Here is a 24,083-nt window from a genome sequence, read left to right as displayed (position 1 = left end):
GGTTAGAAATTATAATGGACAGAAGACAGTTGGTGAGGCTAGTTAGGCTATTCAGTTCTGAGCATAATTGGAGATCCTAAAGGACAGTTGATGGAGAGTGAGTTAGCCTGTATCAAGAACTGTGAAGGATGTAAAAGCCCAAGGGACAGAAGATAAATGGTGAAGATAGTTAGGCTGTATTATGTATTGTCAGGTATAGCTGACAGATGGGTAGGTTACCAAGTGTGTGTCAAGTATTGTACAGTTTGGGAGAGCCTATAGGATAGAAGATAGGACAGGCTAGTTAGGCTGTATCAAGTACTGAGCAGGTGGAGAGAGCTGAGGCAGTGAGTTGCAAGGGAGTAGCCGAGAAGTAGGTTTAAGGATCTTAGGAATGTTTTTAAGGGGAGAATGGGTGCACTAAAAGGGTGTAAAACTCAATGATTGTGAGAGCGATAGAGGAATAGTATTTCTTGGACTAGGAGTGTAGCTAAATTAAGGATAGTGACACAAAAGCGGTGTCAATGCTTGCTACCGGGTTGTGCCTAATTGCACCAGTCTTACAATCGCTTGAATATCAGTTGTCCGTATTGAGGAATGTGTGTGAGCGCAGCTGGTGTGTTGGGGAATGTGCAGGTGGTGTGTCTCCTGATGAGGATGCTGCGCAGCCCTCGCAACATCGACAAGCTCTTCATGGAGGAGCTGATGGAGGAGCTGGATGTGTTCGAGGCCGAACTGACAGCGCGGGGCACGCCATTCTACGGAGGTCAGCTCTCTCTTTCATCATGCAGTTCGTATACATTCTAAAAATAAATTATTTAAAATTTATAGTACTGCAAAATTTCTGTAACATATATAGTTTGAATCGCTTTAAAAATCAAATATTTTTTTTAAGGTAGGTTTAGCAAAAAGGTTTAACAAAAGTGGATATTTAGAAATTTATGTTTGCTAAACAGTTAAAGAATATACATCTGTGAATTTTTCTACATTAGGTTTTACAAAAAAATTGTTTTTGTGAATTGAGAAATACCAAAATGTGCTAATTTTCAACCGATATTTTTCAGGCATGAAATAATTAAAAAGAATTAAATATATTTTTCAAATTATTTAAATCAATTTGTTAAATGCAGTAACTGAACAAATCATCTGAAATTTATTGTTTTTACTGATAAAAACTTGTTAAGCTATTCTTATAACATATATAATTTAAAATGTTATTTGTTACATAATTTTTTTGTTGCAATTCATGATTTTGATATATTACTAAGTACTAAAATTATAGCTTAAGCAAAATGCTAGGAAATTCTCAACAAAAAAATATCAGTAGTCTAGTAATGAGGTCACATTAGCCTACAGGAAAGCAATTTACATTTTAATTTAGCTCGAGTACATCATAAAACAACATATTTTACATGATTCATCTTTCCTCAGTGTAAATATAAAGCCACTACAGATATATTATTTTATTAGAGAATGAAACTACGTAAATTATTGCTACAGAAAATATGCCGCAGTGAAGGGTAGTAAACAAATCATTGTTGCATTGTTTGTTTTGTTTTTTATAACTTGAATTGAATGGTGAAAGCCACCAAATTCTCTCCCTTGCACTTTTTAAAGTTAATTCAATTTTGAGTATATAAATTACACATGTTTATTACACTAGTGTAGTCAACTTTGAGATGTATACGTACTACACTCAGCATCATAACAATTGCACCTATTTAAAATCTTAATCAAAGTTTGAAAGGTGATTCAACTCGCCGGCCACTGCATAACAGGGTTCCAAACCTCTTCCATATAATTCCTCATAGCCCAAGAGCTCATGACAAATTTCGGGAAGGTCCTTTCGGCAAAATAAAATTGCAAAAAAAATGTAATTTCGTCAATTGGCGAAACCAGACCTGCAAGTCTGGCAGAGAGTTTGCGGTTATTTTGCTACTGCGCAGCATATAACATTTGCAAAATAAATCTCAAAAAAAAATATTTTTTAAGCAACTAATTTTTTTATCTTTTAATTTAGTTTTAAAAGAATTTTTAAAAAAATCCCAGACTTTTTTGTTGGTTATAAAATATTACCAGACCCCTTTAAATATATTATATGAAAATTCCCAAAAAAAATATAATTTTGGCAATCTGGAATTTTTTTCACATATTTATTGAGTAATTCTGATACTACCTGCCAATGGCCAGACGGATTGAGCGGTTTTAAATAACTCCCATACGTGAATAAAGTTCACAAATGTATACGACGAAAAAGTCTTATGCGTAGCCATAGGTGCGACAACGACAGCTTATTGAGTCATTTTTATGTATTTTTTTTAAAGTTTATTGCTCTAGGATTTAGCATGTGTGTGTGCGCATATATGAACATGTAAATATCTGTGAATATGGTTTTAATTTTTTCGGATTAGTGTAGTAATAATGTTTTATAGTAGCTACTACTTTTAAGGTTACGTACAGATAAATCACGATGAATAAACAACTTTTAAATTGTGTTATGTGTAAAAAAAAATTAGTGGTAAGGTCATTCTTTTTAATGAAGAACAATTGCAAAAGTGCAAAAATGTTTTCAAAATTTGTCAAGAAGATAATTTAAAATATCGTGATGTGATATTACCAGAAAATGTGACCCAGAGAGACGGTTATCATTCTCAATGTTATAGACAATTCTCAGCTTTGATGAAGCATCATGTCTGGGCTCAATCGACATAATGGCTGTATAATTACTAATAATCACAAACTTCTACTGTCGCGCACGGCCGACCTACCGAAGCGATAACAAACGAGAACGAACTGGTCACAAGATGGCGTGGGAGCAGCAGCGTCACGATTCCAACGCTGCGGGCGGGAAATTCAAATTCAACATTTACACCCGGCCTGAACACATCACATTCAAAAAAGTTTCAGCACACATTCTGAACCATCAACATCTTCAACAGGTAAAATACACAATTTTATAATTAGCATTTAGATGAAATAATACATTTACTTCAAAAAATATTATAATTTTACCGAGTTCAGGATAGTTTAAAACTACAGTTACCTTTTTCGTGTTTCAAGCAACCTTCTTTATTTTGATACTTAAGTAACAAATTTTTTATTTGACTTTCCCTTGAAGGTTTTGTGAGTTTGTAAAGAATAAATTTCTATGGTTTTCTATTGTAGTACATGAATAAAGCTTAGTCGAGTTTCGGGTTAAACAAGAACAGTGTACTTTTTAATTTTTATTATTATATTCCTTTTATTATAACAGAGTTGAGCCTGTCTGATGTTTCTATAATTCTCAGCTATTTTGCACCTACCTATATTAAAAAATTTTTTTTTTTAAATTCGTAGATAGTAAAGTTTATATAAAATAGTAAAATTTAAAAAGATAATTGAGTTAATTTTAAGTCGAAATAGCTTCAGATGAGATTTTCATGTACAGACCTTGAAAAATATTAAAAGTTACCTACCTATTTTATGCAATGGAATAATTATTAATTTTTTTCAAGGTGATTCATTGACTAGTATAGATGCAGAGGAACCAATTATGATGAATAAAATACCGTCAACGCCAGAAAATAATGAAAACATTGAAATTTGGTAGGAACATTCAGCACGACTCAATAAGCTATCTTCGTCGCACCTATGGCTACGCATAAGACTTTTTTGTCGTATACATTTGTGAACATTATTCATGTATGGGAGTTTAAAACCCCTCTATCCATCTGGCGATTTGCAGGTATTATCAAAATTACTCAATAAATATGTGAATAAAATTCCAAATTGCCAAAATTATATTTTTTGGGAATTTTCATAAAATATTATTTAAAGGGGTCTGGTAATATTTTGTAACCGACAAAAAAGTCTGGGATTTTTTTTAAATTCTTTTAAAACTAAATTAAAAGATAAAAAAAAAATTAGTAGCCAAAAATATATTTTTTGTGATTTTTTTGCAAATGTTATATGCTGCGCAATAGCAAAATAACCGCAAACACTGTGCCAGACTTGCAGGCATGGTTTTGGCAATTGACAAAATTAATTTCTTTTTTCACAATTTTATTTTGCCGAAAGGATCTTCCCGTTATTTGTCGCGAGCTCTCCGACTATTAGAATTAATACGGTGTGAGAACGAGTGTTGTCATGTGTTAATGTGAACCCATCGCCACCAAAGCCCAAACGCGAGACCAAATGCTCTTGTAGGATCTCTGTGATGTATCATTGAACAGTCAGCGATCCTTGTCCGGGACACGCACACGAGCTCGGTCTAGCCTCGATGGACTTGCACGAGCCACCTCCGTACTCCGCTGTCTCCTCAACACAGGCTTGGGCTTCGCCTGTCGTTGCAGAATAGACGCACCCATATCTCACCCGAGCAGAGCACAGTGCTCACGGGCTACTGCAACCGTTCCCCGTGATGCCGGGCCCGAAGCAGTACTTCTCGCAGCCTTCTCTGTTGTCCTGCGAGCTGCAGCTAACAGCATCGGAGATTGACTGAGCAAACACGTCGAGACAATGGAGCGTGCAACGTCGTCGTCCTGATCCACATCTCCGGACGATGCCACCAGTCTCTGGGAACAGTCGAAAACCCATTAGATGTATTGGCTCGGGAAACTTACGCTTGAAACTTATTTTCGAAGATGTGTGATTTTTGTGATGTTGAGTGTGGTTTTCATTTTATTCTCTGGATATTCTATTCTGTTTTTCAAATCTAATTGAAAGCTAGTTTGGCAGGCAGCTAGAGGTGTGAGGTGTGGGAACGTGGTGCTTGCAGGCAGCCGGCCGGGCATGCTGGACTACATGATCTGGCCGTGGTGCGAGCGCTCCGACATGCCGCGCATCGTCGTGGGGGACCGCTGGAACCTGCCCAAGGAGAGGTTCCGGCACCTGGTAACTGCTCCCACCACTCTGCCACTCTGCCACTCTTGTGTACCGTGGTTCCATACAGTTCATTGAATTGGCTAACCATATCAATTAAAAGGGTTTAATTTCAATTGATGCAATCGCAGTGGTTAGAAATGTATATATTTTTACTTTGACTATAATTCACTAATTAATTTAATTTTAGTGGAGTATTTTGCTGGTTAGAATTTCACATGGTTGTTTGGTCATTATTAATTATTAGAGACATACATGATTCACTTTATTTTCTTGCATTTAGGTGGACTCCATGTCCTTTTACAATACTTGGATGGTTTTGTTTGTTTTTTGGCCATTGCACATGACTTTTTTGCAAATTTGCAAATGGTTTCTGTCTCCCAGGGCTTGTTAATAACCTGTAAACCGCACACAGAGGTGATTAAAATGTACATAAGTTTGCAGTACTGTTTGCTGCTAAAAAATAAATAGATTTTGCACATCCCTATTAATTAAAAATCATTGCTATAGTTTAAAATTGCTGCAAAATTCTTCGTGAATGAAATGAAGCACTTAGTGAAGTTGGTCGGACAGTCATGAGGAAATTCATAAATATGTTTTTGTTATTTAAATGTTCTAAAATAAAATCACATGTTAACTTTCCAGTTACTATAAAAAGTGATGAATGTTTATACTCGGAATGTTTAGCTCATAAGAGATAAATAAAAATTTGCAGTGTGTTTTCTAACAAAATGAGTAGGTACTGTTCTTAAAATGTAATGAAATGTAATAATTTGACGTGTCCCGGGCAGAGACGGATGGTGATGGAGTGTTTAAGGTGGGGGTGAAACCCCCTGAGAGGTGGTGGTCGAGCGGCGAGTCCGGCCGAGGGTCTTGGGGCGGGCAAGGCTCCGGGGGCCGGCGGTCGGGGAGGGGAGGAATGTCGATGGGTAGGGACCCTGAAAAATGGTAAATAAAAACTACCAATAGCGGTGCAAAAAAACTAGAGAAAGCGGTGTTAAAAACCTGGTAAGAGCGGTGTAAAAAAAACCGGTAGAAGCGGAGTAAAAAGTCAAAATTTTTATTAAAGCGGTAAATAAAATTTGTTTCACTTAACACACAGTAAATTTATGGAAAAAAAAAAAAAAAAAGAATACAGGAAAAGTGAAAATAACTTACCTAACTGTTAGCTTTTAACTTTCATTATGAGATAATACATTGAAAACATCTTGCTATTTTAAACACTTTAACATTTGCACATTTAAAATTGTAATATTTATATAAACCCTTGTTGGGAAGTTGAATAAAATGTCTTCAAGAACTGGTCTTCACTTACGCTATATGAATTATTGAAATTACATGTTACAATACACACACCTATGTCAATTGCCAAAGTACATAGAGACCATCAGTTCCATGTTTTCTGGTTTCAGATTTGTTCTCATATCGGTGAGAATATTCCCATATACTGAGAAAGCCCTTTCGCTGTCTACATTTGAAACTGGAATCCACAAAATTTTAATACAGGATTCTGCAAATTCCTGATGGTCTTCCTTTAGCCCCAATAAAACTGATACTAAATCAACAGAAGTGGCACTGTCCAATTGGGATAAAACTTGCCTTTTGAAAGCAGAATAGCCTTCCAAAAAGAGTTTGGAAGAAATTTTCTTGATGACAGGAATATTCTTTGCTGCATTTAACAGGGTGTCATCTACAGTATTTATAGATATATTTCTAATGTCAAAAAGCTTTCCCATGCACTCAAAAAAAGGTTTAGCAGTAGGAGTGTTTTCTAAAAGTAAGAGGGATAGCTTCCTTTCACATGCAACACCCAAAACTTGCAGTTGCTGGGCTACTACAGATTTCATAGTAACAGTCATTGTGTCCAGTGTAGCATTTGTTGCTTCACCAAAATTACCCTGAGCAACACTTCTGAAACTATCTCGAAGATCTTGTATTTTTGCTTGTAACTTGTGGGCATATGGGTAAGACGAACCTTCAAGTTGAACAATTGTTTCAATGACAGACTGGCAGTGTTCAGACAAAAATTTTGCTGAAGCAATGATGTGCACAACTGCAATGTTTGTCAAATCTTTGAAATACTGTACTGCAGCCCCTCCATCATTGTTTGTCTTGAAATATTCAACCAAATCGCTGAGATACTCTGCAATGTACAATGCTGATTTGTACCAAGAATTCCATCTTGTCATAACTGGCGATGGAAATAGTACACACTTCTTTTCTTCGTTTGGGTACTTCTCCCTCAGAAAGGAAATGTATTTGTGTTTCCTCTTCCTGGTGTTAAGGAAAGCCACTTTTGCATTAGCAATGCAATTGTTAAGTTCAGGCAGTTTGGTGGACCAAATGTTCGCAACTAAATTTAGCTTATGGGCCCAACACTGAATATGAAGTAGATCAGGACAAAGTACTTCACACATTTGGGCACAAAGAGTCATGTAGCGTGCTGAATCTGTAACGATTCCAACAACATTGTCGTACTTCACATTGTAGTCAGTTAGTACATCCAAAATAGCCCTGGAACACTCTGCAGCATTTGCATTTTGGAGAACTTTAACACCCGCAACAAACATCTTTTGTTCTTGATTGGGACATAAAGTTCTCAATAGCACAACAAAAACACAGCGCCCATTCCTATCTGTCGTTTCGTCGCACAATACAGTTACAAGCTGATCCTTGACCATTTGGCAGACGAACTCCTTCCGTTCCTGACGAATCTGTGGTACATATTTTGATCTTGCTGTGTCTGCAGAAGGTAGGTCCCCAGCTCCTGCAAAATACAAAAATTCATCTTTTTTTTAAACAGTACTGCTTTGATTTAATCCAAATTTAGACTATGTTTAACATCAAAAAATTAAAATAAAAAACATTGTTACTTTTCGATACCTAAGTTACTTTACATGTATATGGTTAATAAAATAACCTAACTATCTGATGATTAAATAACCTGACATCACATTATCCAGAAATGTGAAAAACTGCTACTTGCACAAATATGAGTATTTATACACAAAGATACTATCCCTTTGTTAATCTTAAAAAAAAAATACCTACCTTGAATGTACTTTCTGAGCCATTGCTTGAGGTTAGGATCTTCTAATTTTTCTAATGGAATATTTGCTTTCATGAATGCAGAAACTGTGTCACAAATAAACTCTTCTTTCTCCGTTTTCATAGTCTTTGCTTTGTGAAGAGAATCTTGCACTGAAATCTGTCGCTTTGGTCCACTACTGCAGCCAGCAGTAGCTTTTTCTTTGTTTTCTTTGTGCTTGCTACTATCTTTCACATGCTTCATGCATGTGTCTCGTCGTTCCCAATCTATTCGAATGTTGCAAAATTTGCACATCATTATTTTTTTCTTTGCATCAAATACATAAAATCCGTCAGTTGCAAATTCCTGCTGACGGTTGTGAATTGATACAATTTTTGGCATGATTTAAACGCTTGTAACGCGTTTAGATATGGCGAATTTGCAATTGTATTAACTGTTGATTAAATTACATGCTTCATTCGAGGGCAAAATACTAGATAAATTCACGAGTAACACATAAATCCACTTTTCAATTAAAAAATAAAAAATAAAAAGTGCGTATTCAACAATAAACAACTTCAAAACAAACAAGCCCGGAGTTTCTGAGCCAAAGATGATAAATCTGTTTTTTCTGGACGTCTCAGAAAAGACGAGATAAAGTGTGTAAGTTTTGTTCACAATACATCAAGGACGTCATTTTGTATGGAAGGACGCCATGTTGGTAAAATTAATGTTCTTTTTGTAAATTACCGTAATTCGGTATTGACTTCAGATATATTGTGAATGGTCTAGAAATTTACTACGTTTTTTTCCCCGTATAAATGGGTTTTGAAAGAAAATAGTAAATATTCACAGCGAAAAATTATAAAATTCAACACGGCGTCGCTATGATAAAGTGTTTATGTACTTTCTTGTCTATGGCTTGCAATGGCCGTAAGGAAAACCGTTGGCCAACGAATGGAAACAAAACAGTTGTGTTATTGTTATGTTAATAAACGTAATAAACCCGTTTCTTGAACCCGAGGGCGTTAAAATACGAAGTTATTTATATTATCAAATTATAAAGTGAAAAGATGATTTGCCTAGGCGTCGTTCTGTAAAATATTTTCGTGTAGTGTGGAGTTTTATCTTTGACTTGTAGAAATGTTCTTGCTCAAATCTTTAAAATAGTGATTTTAAATAGAGTATTTCGTGCGAAATTTCGTGAAATAGAGAAATTTAGCCCCATTTCGCGCAAAACGAGAAAAATGGCAAATTTCGTGAAATTTCGCGGAATTTCGCGACGCATAAACGGTTTGGAACACCATAAAAATAACATAAATTGTTGGTATGTAGACCCTATATGCTTGTATAAAAATTTCGTGAATAAACCATTCGCGAAATAAAAGGGTCCCTATCGATGGGGGTTGACTTGGTAGGGGAGATGAGCACTGGAGGAGTTCCGTAGACTGTAGGTGATCTGGGGAGTAGGGGACAGGGGGAAGTTGTAGGCCGGACTAGGCTTTTCTTCCTTGACCTGCCTGGAGTGTCTCCGACCGGACCTCTTGCTCGGCATGAACGAAGGAAGGGGGAGCCTAGAGCGTAATCCCCAGAGGGCCGCTCCAGGAAGGAAAGGAAGCTAGAGCGAAATCCTCGAAAGGCTGCTCCAGCGACGAGGGAAGGAGACAGAAAGAGAGAAAAGGAACAGTAAAAGAAATAAAAGTAAATGTAGAGCTCAGTAACCGCTTGAAGTATTTACTACCCAGATTGCTCCAGTGTAAGAACTCTCTCCTGGTCAAACATTGCTGGATGGTTATGTCCTCCAGCTTCACAGATTGGTCAGTGAGAAACCATTATAATACACTGTATACACATCACAGCACACTGCATATTATTAATTAAATATTTACAACCCTTATATAATACATATGACAGATAATTAGTGCCAGAGATCCATTGTGGCAAAGGTACAATAATTATTTAGTCTGTTTGTTCATAAATAGGTTGTCGCCATCTATGGGCGCTTGCTGCACTAACGTCCCATAGAGGTGCCAGGTAGGAGATATGTATAATGTCTTTCAGACGGGGGTCTGTTCTTAAAGGGGGCGGGTTTACTGGCCGAGGTCAGAATAAGGGATAAGACAAATTCTTGGACCACATTTGCAAAATATTTATTTTCTGCTCGATTACATTTGATAATCAAAAGCCACTACAGTAGAACCCCGATTATCCGCGACTCGATAATCCGATTCGCGGATTAACCGCGATTTATGTCCATCAAGTCCAATTTTTTAGTTACATATAACCAATGATTCAAAATGTATGTAAATGTTAAAATACTTTGCAAAATGTATGTTGGTCAAAGTACTTTGACTCAGTTATGTTTATATACACAGAAAGTAAAAAAAAAAATTACTAGTACATACATACGTATGTACATAATATTTTTGTGTTCCATTTTACGTGAATAGATTATACACTTGAAGCTAGGTGGAAGTGGGAGATCGATGTAACTTCAACAGGTTAAGTGGGAACCAATGGTGTACCATTCCAGTATGATACAACAGCAGTTGTAAAAATGTTGTTATATTAGAAAAAAAATGAAAGTAGAAAAAAAAATATATTTTATTCATTAAACAAAAATGATAATGTATTAAGGTACAAATAGATATAACAAATGTGCAGACAACACCCATTAATCGTTATGGTTTTTACAAACATGAGTATAAAACAGATGCTTGAAAAGAGAGCATCATGAACAATTTGCGCAATGAAAATGCGCCTGACGTAACACGTATTTAAGTACTGCGCGTAAGGAAAATTCTTTTAATTAATGTACATTTAAAAGACCTTAGCAAGCAGACAAAAATCATATAAACGTCTCACGCAGACCAAATTCGTTATCAAGCAATTAAGTATAAATATTAAGGCTTTAAATTATGCATTAAGTTTACACGCAACATAAGTTTTCATGGCAAATTTAAATGGGAATCGCGAACCCCAGCTAAAAGACATTAAAACAAAAAATATTACGACAGGGAGGAAGCCCAAAGCGCAAAACAAATAATCAAGCAAACACTCATGTAAATTAAGGTCGGTGATAAATGGAACATCCAACAAAATTAGGTACAAGACCCATCTAGACCACTCAATCAAGAGCAGAAGGCTCGTAAGAAAGAAGTTAAACTTGAGCAAACAGACCATTAATGCCCGCGGAAATTACAAGGCAGAGATCCATAGTGGATTTAAAGCGAAGCTTCTAACATAACTAATCAACCATGAGCATAAGTAGCGCGGCCTCCTCCCAGCGGACTGCCTACGAGCGAGAGTGACTGAAGACAGTGCCGGCCTAAGCAAACTCGCGGCATTATATACAGGCGAACTGTCTTTCGAGAACAATAGAGAAAAGCGGCGGAGGGGAAGGTTCGAGTAACGAGGAGAAGGGAAGACGGGAAGCCTCGGGAAAGGAGGGGAAGTGCGGAGGGGAAGGCTGGGGCAAGGTGGAGAGGGGGAAAGGATGGAGGGGAAGGGAGCGCTCTGCTAGCCCGGGAGGCGGCAACTGCTGCAACCCCCTCCCCCCTTAAGTGGCCCTACCCTGAGAGCATAAGATCACGAAGTCGAAAAACAATGCGAAGCCACGCAAGCTGCAAAAACATGGATGCTGGAACACCAGCATGAAGAAATCTTTAGCGGCTCGCAGCTCGAGCCAAAACGTTGACGAGTCCAGAAGCGGGGCAGAAGACGCCATCAGTGTCGCTTGGTGCAGGGAATCCGCGAGTCTCAACCACCCAGGCCTAGGTGGGACTCCAGCGGAACCCGCCGTAGACCGAAGTGCCGAGGCAGGCAATCCAGAGCGGCAATCGTCGTAGATGAGGGATCACCTCTGATGGGCTCTGGAGCATCCGAGCGCTCACAGGAGCGCGAAGGCGTTCAAACTGGAGACTGCCGGCGCTCAACAGGGCACCTCAACAGGGGGCTTGCATCCGGGCGCCGCGAAGGAGCCATGCCATCAGGCAAGAAGTCGAAGCGAAGATTGCTCTCAGGGGGACACGTCCCGGCGGGGGGAGGCGAAGATGACGACGACGCCCTGAAGAGACGTCTCTCCTCGAGGCGAAGAAGCAGGCTGGTGAAGATCGTAGAGATGCGGGGCCAGCAGAGCGAGGGCAGGGGAGAAGAGGATGGCGCGCCAAACTAAAAAGGAGAGAAAAAAAAAAAAGGAGAGCCGCAACAGCAAACACAACAAACAAACAACACTGAAACTTAATAATAAAACAGTTATCTAAACGCAAGCCTAATAAACACTCTCAAGTAATAATAGCAAAATACTTTAACTCACAAAGGCCTTGACTTGACTCACATGAGCCTTCTTAAACTTATGTTTAAACTTACATGACTTAAGTAACAAGGTATTAGCGGCCAAAATCCTATGCACACTATAAGGTCCTTCATAGGGAGGCAAAAGTTTCACATTTAATTTACTGGCCAAAGAAGGGAGGGTGAAGCTGCGACAGAGAACAAGGTCTCCGACTTTGTAACCATGAGGGGATCTGGATTTGTTATAAGATTCAGCGACAGCCTGACGGGCCTTACGTAAATTTCAAGCTACCGAGTCGAGCACACTGTCAAGGCCCGAGGCATCGAGGGCGGAGTCGAGAGGGGGGAGGCCCCACTGGTTAAGTAAGGGATGAGTGAGCTCACGCCCAAGGAAGGGAAGAGAGGGAGGAAATCCAGAGGAGGAATAAGTAGCAGAGTTCAAACCCACGTTAATATAATCCAAATTGGAATCCCAAAGAGTTTGGTCAGAACGATAGAAGGATATAAGGATGCTCTTCAAAACCTTATTTACTCGTTCGACCATGTTACCCTGAGGAAAGTAAGCAGAGCTATAGATGGGTTTCACAGCCCACTCAAAAAGAAAATCACTGTAAACAGAAGATCTGAAATAAGGAGCATTGTCAGAAACCATGATACAAGGGGGACCAAATGATTTAAACACCTGTTCTCTAAGAACCCTAACGATCGTAGCAGCCTTCATGTTTTTAAGAGGAAGGAGAATGACAAATTTCGAAAAAATGTCCAGAACTACTAGTAAACAAATATTTCACTTTTTGGACCGGGTAAGAGGCCCAAATATGTCAATATGTAAAGCGTGCCAAGGAGCAACAGGAGGATCGGCGGCATAGAGCCCTACCTTGGAGTTGTGAGGGGGCTTTGATACTTGACAGTCTACACAAGAGCGAACATAGCTACGAACATCGCTCAGTAACTCGGGCCAGAATAAATGCGCGGAAATCCTGCGCTGGGTTTTCTCGATACCCAAATGGCCACCGAGAAGTGAAGAATGAAAATAATCCAATACCATGGCCCTTAAGGCGGCTGGAACGACTGCCTTGCGAGCTCTACCTGAGGTTCCAGTAAAGTAAAGTAAACCCTGTTCTTCAATATAAGGCACAGGCCTTTTGTGATGAAGATCTCTACGAATCTCCTGGCAAAAAGGGTCATTGCTCTGACATTCTCTAATATTTAAGTATGACTCTGGAAAAATTTTACAAACAGAGAGGAATTCAGTTCTCTCAGAATAGTCCTCATCAACAGGCTCAAACTCATCAGTACAAAACATACGGGAAAGAGAATCAGCAATAATGTTTTCTCTACCTGGGATGTGATGAATGGAAAATCGGAACCGCGACAACCGAAGGATCCAACGACCCAACTTACCCAGCTGGTGTGGGTGGTTAAATAGCCAACTAAGGGCTTGGTTGTCGGTAAATAGGTCAAACTCATTAGCATCCAAATAATTTTCGAATTTTTCAAGAGCAAAGAGGCACCCAAGGGCCTCCTTCTCGTACACACCCAGGCGCTGCACGGATTCCGAAAGAGAACGGCTTGCAAAGGCGATGGGTCTGATCTTACCCTCTTCCAAATGACCTAAAACTGCTCCAAGGGCGATAGAAGAGGCGTCAACCTGAACTGCGAAGCGTCTACCGAAATCGGGTAAAATAAGAACTGGAGGAGAGGCCATACAAGTCTTCAAGGCCTGAAAAGATTTTTCTTGTTCAGGACCCCACTCAAAAGCTACATTCTTTTTTCGAAGGTGATTTAAAGGAGCACTTAGAGAAGCAAAATTATGAATAAATCTGGAAAAGTAACCCAGCATGCCTAAAAAACGCTGAACTCCCTTAATGTTGATAGGCTTAGGAAACTGTACAATGGGTGCAATTTTATCTGGATCCATGAGGAGGGTTCCCTGAGAAATGACATAGCCAAGGAATTTTACTGACGTCTTTGCCAAAATGACCTTATTAGGGTTAACAGTCAGATGAGCAGCTCGTAAACGAGTAAGAACTTCTGTTAAGTGGGCAATGTGATCGTCAAGAGTATCGCTATACACAATAATATCATCGACATAATTAAACACAAATTTATACTTAAGGTCCTTTAGTACATGGTCCAAAACACGACTCATGGCCTGACTGCCAAAATTAACCCCCATGGGTATGCGATTAAATTCAAAATGGCCAAACGGGGTGGAAAAGGCGGTATATTTACGACAAGAAGGATCCAGGAGGCATTGATGGAAGCTTTGATTTAAATCAATAATTGAAAACACCTTGGCCTTGCCTAAGTGCTGCAAGGCACTTTCTACAGTAGGGAGGGGATAAACATCCTCCATGGCTATTTTACGATTCAAGGGAATGTAGTTGTGAACCATTCGCCAATTAACCCCATCCTTCTTACGCACTAGGAAGGTGGGAGTGCTAAAATCAGAAGTGGAAGGAGAAATAACGCCAGCAGACAAGAGCTTATCTACGATATCATGCATGGCCTGAAGTTTAGGAGGGGAAACCTTGTAATATTTACTGCGAACCGGAGTTTCATCCTTCAAGTAAAACTTGTAGGGCAAGATGTCGCAGCGTCCGATTTTAGGAGAAATAACATCGGAAAATCTATGCACGAGGTTGGCAACGGCTTGCTTCTGTAGAGAGTCGTTACTATCACGACATTCAAAAATGACAGGCTTAGAAGAGTCGAAAGTTAAAGGGATTTTGACAGTAGGTGCGAATCCAAAAGAAAGCTCATGAAGACCAAAATTTAAAACTGCTTTAGTCTTGCCCAAAAAATCTAAACCCAAAATAAAGTCAGGGTGTAAATCAGAAATAACAGCGAATTTCCAGTTCCAGGAAAAATGTTTAATCTTTAAATGTAAAGTAACTGACTTGTTAGATCGAATGCATTCACCATTTGCAACACAAATATTAACTGGATCATTGCAATACACATGTGAAGCAATAGTAGGAAACATTTTAATTAAATTCTGCAAAAAACCTTCGCTAATAACCGAATGGGTGGCGCCAGTGTCAACTAGAGCCGGAAAAGAATGCTCCTGAATATGAATTGGAAGAAAATGCAAATAGACTGGCACAGAGGATTTTTTAACAAACCGACAGAAACGACCTCTCTTACGTCCCGTCAGACGGAGTTTCCCGGACACTTAGCCCGGTAATGCCCTGTTCCCTTACAGGAAAAACATTTCCGGTCATTGTGCGGTATGAATGGCTGACCGCAGTCTTTAGAAATATGTCCAAAAATGCAACAGTTTGCACAGCGAGTGCGTACATTTCTTTGATCGCACTGTACATGACCTGTGGCTTTAAGAGCAGAGGCGGCAGCAAGGTGGGCGGGAGCACTTACACGAGGCGAAGAGAATGCGCCCGCTGCCGGCGCGCTAATGCGTTCAGTGTTGTGTGACTGAATGCGTTGCCGGAATGCACCCCGACTAGGATTTGAGGGGCGATAAGAATGACATGCCTTATCATTTGCCTCTGAGCGAAATGTGGGTAACGAGCGAACCTCGCACTTACAGTCGCGAGGCTGCCACTTACTATCAGTGTCACGACGCGATGGAAATTCCGTCTCGTATTTAGAGACGGCTAACAAACGGGCCTCTATTTCACTGCCCCAGGCTCGTAAAGAATCAAAGGTGGAAGGAGGAGTTAACATGCTAGCAAGACTGAGAACACGAGGGGCAAAGTTACCTAAGACAAGCTGAACTAATTCCGCCTCGGGGGTATCAAGTTCCAACACATCCGCGTACGAAAGTACCGAATCAATGTACTGAGTCACCGACTCATCAGGGCGCTGAAAGCGAAAGACTAAGTCTCTCTTGCAGGCGTCCAACACCCGGGGGGGGGGGGGCAAACTCCCCTCAGCACGGATAAATTAAATGTGTGAAAATCCGACTTTTGCACAATAGCCTCAGTTAGCCTATTCACAAATATACCAGAACACTTAGTTAAGAGCGCCTTCATAAACGCCTCAGAAGGAACCAGGTTCAGCTTAATGAGGCGCTCAGCCTCATGAAAAAATTCAAGAACACGCTTAGGCTCACTGCTGTCAAGAGCAGGCATACACTTCAAAGAGGAAAAGAACAACTTTTGAGAAAAGGAATGAGTGGGAGCAGGACTTACTTCCAGTGAGGCTTCCACCTCGCCCCTCACAGGTGTGACGTCACTGCTGTCACGCATAAACCGAACGAGTCGGGCACGCAAGGTCGTGACAGTGTCGCCCGACTCGGCAGGCAGTTGATTTTCTTCACAGTACCGGACAAGTTCATCCCGGTGCAGCTGATAGATCCATGTGACTCCAGGGCGGCTCATGGTAACAGAGAACAAACAACAAAGTAACAACTGCCGAAGCAGAGTAGCGCAGACGTTGAAGCTAGGTGGAAGTGGGAGATCGATGTAACTTCAACAGGTTAAGTGGGAACCAATGGTGTACCATTCCAGTATGATACAACAGCAGTTGTAAAAATGTTGTTATATTAGAAAAAAAATGAAAGTAGAAAAAAAATATATTTTATTCATTAAACAAAAATGATAATGTATTAAGGTACAAATAGATATAACAAATGTGCAGACAACACCCATTAATCGTTATGGTTTTTACAAACATGAGTATAAAACAGATGCTTGAAAAGAGAGCATCATGAACAATTTGCGCAATGAAAATGCGCCTGACGTAACACGTATTTAAGTACTACGCGTAAGGAAAATTCTTTTAATTAATGTACATTTAAAAGACCTTAGCAAGCAGACAAAAATCATATAAACGTCTCACGCAGACCAAATTCGTTATCAAGCAATTAAGTATAAATATTAAGGCTTTAAATTATGCATTAAGTTTACACGCAACATAAGTTTTCATGGCAAATTTAAATGGGAATCGCGAACCCCAGCTAAAAGACATTAAAACAATAAATATTACGACAGGGAGGAAGCCCAAAGCGCAAAACAAATAATCAAGCAAACACTCATGTAAATTAAGGTCGGTGATAAATGGAACATCCAACAAAATTAGGTACAAGACCCATCTAGACCACTCAATCAAGAGCAGAAGGCTCGTAAGAAAGAAGTTAAACTTGAGCAAACAGACCATTAATGCCCGCGGAAATTACAAGGCAGAGATCCATAGTGGATTTAAAGCGAAGCTTCTAACATAACTAATCAACCATGAGCATAAGTAGCGCGGCCTCCTCCCAGCGGACTGCCTACGAGCGAGAGTGACTGAAGACAGTGCCGGCCTAAGCAAACTCGCGGCCTTATATACAGGCGAACTGTCTTTCGAGAACAATAGAGAAAAGCGGCGGAGGGCAAGGTTCGAGAAACGAGGAGAAGGGAAGACGGGAAGCCTCGGGAAAGGAGGGGAAGTGCGGAGGGGAAGGCTGGGGCAAGGTGGAGAAGGGGAAAGGATGGAGGGGAAGGGAGCGCTCTGCTAGCCCGGGAGGCGGCAACTGCTGCACACTGGTGCGCGATTCCACGTCCGCATGACCGGACTGTACACTCCCGCGCGCAGCACGGCGCCGTGCCACAGAGATTACCCGGCACATGGAGACAGTCCATTCCATTAGTGTATGTTGTTGAAGCGTGAAGGTGGTGATAATTTTATGTATTGTAACAGTGATCAGCATTCCGACGGATTATACCGTTGTGTTGTGCGGAAGTGTTGAGCGCAACATTTCATCATGTCATCAAATGAACAGAAAAGAAAGCGAGTGGTACTGTCCATCGACAGCAAAACAAAAATTATAGAAAGATTTCAGAGTGGAGAAACGATTGCAAACTTGCGACTGAGTTTAATGTCGGTAACACAACAGTGCGCGACATCATAAAAAATCGCGAAAAAATCCTTCAGTTTGCTTCACAGGCTGACACTTCAAGTGGATTAAATAAACGCAAGACGATGAACGAATCCACATTTAGCAGCTTGGACACTTGTTTGTTTGAATGGTTTCAACAGTAAAGGTTGGAGGGTGTAGCATTAAGTGGCGTAATTTTATCACAGCAGACGTAATTTTTTTTAAAAAAACTAGGCTCCACAGAACAACCATTTTCCTGTTATATTACTTCTCCGTTATTTTATGAGCACCGACTGTAAGGAAGCCTATCACTTGCTGACGCGGCTTAGTGATACGACGGTGTTTGTTTATTTCAAAACTCAGCTAAGAGTGAACGGAGAATAGATATAACGACCCCTCACGGTTCCCGAGATTAGGGTCGTTATAGAGAGGTAGTCGTTATAAGATTTCCGACCCATCTGCAACACTAAGTCATAATAAGCTGTTTTTGCACTAATTCCACGTTCAGCAAACTAAAAATAAAAAATCTAACATTTTAAATTCATATAAATAAAGGGGGATAAAAACACCGTGAATTATACGAGACAGAGACACCGTTTCAAAACCATCAAATCAAGTCTCAATGCACTGGTATGAAAAATCTTATCTCGAAAAGAATTTTGAAGGCAGTCGTTCTGTAAAACAATAACCAGCCCGATGGTGTTACTGACAACAGAGCAATGAGCGAAGTGTGGCAGCGTCGCTTACGGGCGATGAAAAGAATGCGTGACCTTGGCAGCTATCAGCTGTCTTGGGCCCTCGGACTGGCGGGCGGCTAGTCACACACCTCGGTGCAACAACGACTCGCGTGCCCACGTCTCCGCACACGAAAGACTTAAAAACCACTGCTGCCCAGCACTAAGCAGTCCGCTTCTATGTCAACAACGCACACGCACGCAAAGCATGTGTATATATGTAATCTCCGAATGTCCACAGATGGCTGTCTGTGGGCTAATGACCTTTGAGGCAAGCATGACTCGGCTAACCGCGATTTTCGATTATCCGACTCACTTGTCCCCTTCATTAACACGGATAATCGGGGTTCTACTGTACTTCTAAATAAAGTTAATAATTATTTTATTGTGTTACATTTTTTAATAGCAGAAGACTGTGCATAAAAACAACAAAATTATTACAATTATTTGGCAATGTTAATACCGTATTTTATCACATGATTGTCGCACTTGCATAATCATCACACAGTTATTTTAGGGCATCAAAATTTGGGGGGGAAAATTATTGTTTATAGTCTCGCTGTTGCATTCCAAGAACTTTGTGTAGGTAGTAAACATGACCTGGACAAAGATCACAGGACAAAGCACTGTGCAACAGCAATCGGTTTTCGAGTTGCTGTAATTACAAGTAAAACTTTTAAAATGTACTTACACAATACGTCCAATATAGTAAAATATTTCAGTCCTGCTATTTTCTCTGTAAAACATACTTTTTTTTTCATGTAATATTTTGCCCATAAACTTCTTTTCCTGTATAAAATGATGTGGTTTAAAGTTAAAATCCTTTATTTGTGAGAATATTACTGCTTACTTATTTAACAGGAATACAAAGTTGTGCACTGTTTATAATTTCTTTTATAGAAGTTTTCATACGTTATAACCTTTACCTGTTCAGTGCCGCTGAGGAGTACATATAAAAATATAGCCAGCGTTAGGCTGGATTCACTATTGAAAAAACAACAGTAACAGTTGGTTGTGAGCACAAGAGTTGACAACCATGTTTTTAAACCTACTTAGAGAACTGTTTATATTTATCAATTATACCCTCTTTTTTTTTTCATAATTGTCGCACACGTATAATCGTCGCATGATGTTTTTGGTCCTACTATTATATTCCGAGCTCTTTGTGTAGATATTTTTTTGGTATAAAACAATGTATTTTAAAGTATAAATCTAATATTTATTCGGACATTACCCTTACTTATTTAATTAACGTAAATACGAAGTTGTCTGATGTGTAAATTTTCTTTTAAAGACATTTTTAAACGTTATAACTATAACCTTTATCTGTTCGTTTGCGTCGCCGCGGTGTACCACTTACAAAAATGTAACCAGTGCTAGTTGGCATCATTCATGTTTGGTTATGTTGCTTCCGTTTAGAGCGCGCACACGTAGCCGAATATCGATATCTCGTTGATTGCATGCAACGCGCGCTCTCTGTCAAGTGCCGAGTTAACTACATTTGATGGCCCGCACTCTTTTGTGGTAAGTGTGTACTACAAAGATAGTTATGCATTTGTTCAGGCTCGCATTCGGGTCACAGATTTTGTTTTTCTATTTAAAATTGAAGAAAGGTTTTTGTTGCATGACTTATTAATTTAAATTGTTTGACGTACTCTTGTATACTTCACTTTTAAAATAAACTTACTTTCCATGAATGGGTTTTGTTTTTATGAATAACTGTACCTAACAAATATATATTTTTTTCACATAAACTTCGCTCCCATACTTTTTCAAACTTTATTTTAGACTAAAATGTGTGACAATTGTGCGATAAAACACGGTATTGTGGCAAGAATTTAAGATATTACAATGCTCAGGTGTGATTCCTGCTTTAAAAATTAATTACATAATGCTATTCCTTATAAGTCACTAGCAAAAATTGTAAATAACAAATGTGTGTGGTTAGAATGGTTAGCAAAAAAATTTATATTACACTTATTTATTTACATGTTAAAAACTGCGCTAGCAAATTGCTGGTTAGATGTCACGGAATAATCATTTGTTGGTTAATATAGTTACTTACACTGCCAACAGGTGTCGGATACATCCCGAAATTTCATTGGCTGAAATTAACAGTAAGATTTTATTTGTGAACCGATTTCATACAGGTTGTTTGTACAGTCATGTGCATGGCCTGCTGTGCACTTGCGTGTGTTTTATAATTGTGAACCCAGCCTTAGTTTGCATCAGTCATGTTTGGTTAAGTTGATGCCCGTACAGAATGCGCGCACGTAGTCTACTATCGATAAATCGTCAATTGCATGCAACATGCGCTGTCTCGTGCCAAGTAAACTCAATCAAATAGCTCCCACTCTTTTGTTGTTAATGTGTACTATGTAAGTTGCGACTCACAATTGGGTCATTGTTTTTGTTTTTCTGTTTTAAGTTTGAAGAAATATGGTTTTTTTTTTGCCTAATTAATTTAAATGGTTTGGTGTGCTTTTATATTCTCTGCTTTTTAATTAAACATAATTTCCATGCAATATTTTGTTTTTACAACAAAAACAAAAATGCTTTTCTCACTTAAAAATACATCCCTACTTTTCGAATTTGATTTTAGCATTAAATGTGCGACGATTATGCAATAACACACAGTAACTATATAAAAATACTCTAAATTGCAGCTCTTGTAATATTATTTTACGTTTGAGGTTAATTCCGCTTCCCGGACTTTTCGGCAGTGTTTTGTTTTGTTTCTCACGTGGCGGCGCGCAGCTTTTTCTGCGTCATCATGACGACGCCTCGTGTAAATAAATCGCACGGCTCGGGGACAGTTTCAATATTCCTCTGCATGTTATAAAGTGAAATTTAATTGGCCTACTTGAAAAAGATGCGTACGTGTCATGACAGTGATTGGTCCGTTTTAATGAGCAATGATTTTTATTCAAGAGAGAAGAAAAGAGAGTGAAAAATGATGCCATTCAGCTTATTGTGGAGTTAATTCCCTCAGGGAATTTTAACATATGGCGAGTTTATTTTCAGTGTTTTCATTGTAAGAAGTACGTCTTCCGCAAGAGAAATTTTTGGAGCAGCCCTGACATTGAATGCAAATCTCAGGCATTTATTTTCCATGAGTTACGGCAGATTTTTAGACGGTAATTAATCGTCAAGCTATCAGGAATGGCCGGCGTTAGCATCGCGTAGTGACGCTAACACAATTTTTTCGCTAATATCACCCCAGATATTAATAAACATTGTTCGGTCCATTCTTAATTTCATGATAAACTAAATAAACAGTGAGATTTTGGCAGAAAACTATAAATTAATTCAAAATACTTCATAATAGCTACACACAGGTCTAGAGGTCCTGAAGCAAGGACTCTCGTGCGTGAGCAAACCGGAGCAAAACCCCAACACTTTTACCTTTCGAACACTTTAAAGGAATCTATTACATTTTATTGTTTATATTGTAACCAGTACCACTGTTTACAGTTATATATTATTATTTTTATTATGATTGTAATATTAATTGTATATTCCATGAGCGAATATTATGTATTTAATTGTTTTGATTGTAAAGAGGACAACCAAGGCATAACAAATATGACACATCTTATTACCATAGACGACACACGTTCAACTTCAGGGTCTTCTAAGAATTATTCCTTGGAAGCTTTATTCATTTGGTCTTAGTTCGATTCTTTTACACTCCAACATCCACGTTTTTATTTCACTATGCAGCTTATTCTGTTTTCTGATATCGATAGCTCCTTGGTTGCTAGGGACGGCGAGTAAATAGATATTAGGAGGAAGAAGGGAGACGCCATCGCCATCTTGCGGAAAGAAGACGTTTCTCGGGCTGGGGCGAACCAAAGCCTTGGTTGCCGCCCGAGAAATAGAAGATTTCGCGTCATCCGCGATCGTGTCCTGCTTAGAATTCTCCTCTCTACGAGTTGAGAGAATTGTATCTGGATTAAATAAATCTTAGATAGGGAGTATCGGCGACTTCGAGTGCCAACTTCCGCGTCGGTCCCGTTTTCGTCTCGTAGTGGTTCCAGACATCTGAGGGCAGCGCCAGCTGAGATTCTACCACGAAGATTGGTGAGACCAATCCAGAATTAGACCAGACTTTCCAGGACGAGAGGGATGTCGAGTCTTCAGCTGATACCCGGCGACCTCAGCACCTCTGTAGTTCGCTAATTACAGCATTACAGCATCCAGAGTTCCAGTGTAGCAGCAGACCACCTGGAGGTCCTGTGAAGAGAGCCTCAAGCCTCCGACTACGGATAGCTAGACCCGGCAGTATATTCGACGTGCTCTAGTGACGTCATTTGCATCTAATTTCCGACACCTAGATTTGACACCTTGGTTGTTTCTCAATTAATCTCATTTTTAAATGTAACTTCACACCAATATTTAAGAATCATTAAAATCATCTGTTTTTCAATTATTATTATTTCATTTATATGCAAATTTCCACTATTCACGTAACATCACTAAATTTCCTTTTTATAATTACTCTCCATACAGTAACCCAGGGCAGTGACGTGCTAGCTGGACTATCAGTCTGGGCAGACCATCCAGCAGTAGCGGTCCTGGCATTTACTGCGACGAGGGTAGGCGCCAAGAACCCCGTGAGAACGCAACAATAATTATTTACAGTTGTCCACACAGTAAGATTTAACATTCAGTGGCGAGCCAACTTAGGGGCTTCGACGAGGGTCGACACACACTGGACGAGCTACCAAAAGTGAAATTGTGTAGTTTGCTGTAGCATAGCATACTAGTATTTCGGAACCACAACAAGATGGCCGACGAAGGTATGTATTTCCTGAGGCACAAAAAGACCAGCTCCGACAAGGAGGAAACGTCAGTCGAGGGCCAGAAAGAAATGCTAGGCGTTGTGGAAAGCGAAAACAAAGAGGACACACCCACACTAAGCGTTGAGGCAGGTCAAGAAGTTAGCTTTGCTCCCGAACCCGCGCGCATAGAGGAAAGTAACGCTTCCGAACCAGTTGTGCAGGCAGCTAAAGAAAACACGAATAATATTTCCATGGAGGATTTGATGCGAGCATTGAATGTGGTTACTATACAAATTAATACCGCGTTAGAATCTCAGCGCGTAGAAGTAACCGAACATATATCTAACGAAATGACAAGACAGAAACTTGAACAGGCAAAAACATTATCTGACGAAATGGCTAAGCAAATTAATACTGCGTTAGAATCCCAGCGTACCGAAGTAACCGAACATATGTCTAGCGAAATGGCTAAGCAGAGGTCCGAAGCGGCGGAACAGTCTAAAAATTTGTCTGAAGAGCTAGCGCGACAACACTTTGTTAGACAAAGTAGAAGCTAAAATTGGTGACGTAACCAGACAGCTAGC

General features: G+C 39.6%; 1 protein-coding gene across 1 annotated transcript in view; it reads left to right on the top strand.

Annotated features, from left to right (window-relative positions):
* Window positions 1–24,083, top strand: part of LOC134533647 (pyrimidodiazepine synthase-like) — a 49,957-nt gene that overhangs the window by 12,047 nt on the left and 13,827 nt on the right. The window contains exons 4-5 of the mRNA XM_063371179.1: window positions 616–745; window positions 4,736–4,851. Of these exons, the coding sequence (XP_063227249.1) occupies window positions 616–745; window positions 4,736–4,851 (246 nt within the window). The remainder of the gene's footprint in view (window positions 1–615; window positions 746–4,735; window positions 4,852–24,083) is intronic.

This window comes from Bacillus rossius, chromosome 7 (genome assembly GCF_032445375.1).
Source record: "Bacillus rossius redtenbacheri isolate Brsri chromosome 7, Brsri_v3, whole genome shotgun sequence".
Classification (NCBI taxonomy): Eukaryota; Metazoa; Arthropoda; class Insecta; order Phasmatodea; family Bacillidae; genus Bacillus; species Bacillus rossius.
This window is presented reverse-complemented; position numbering and strand designations above follow the sequence as displayed.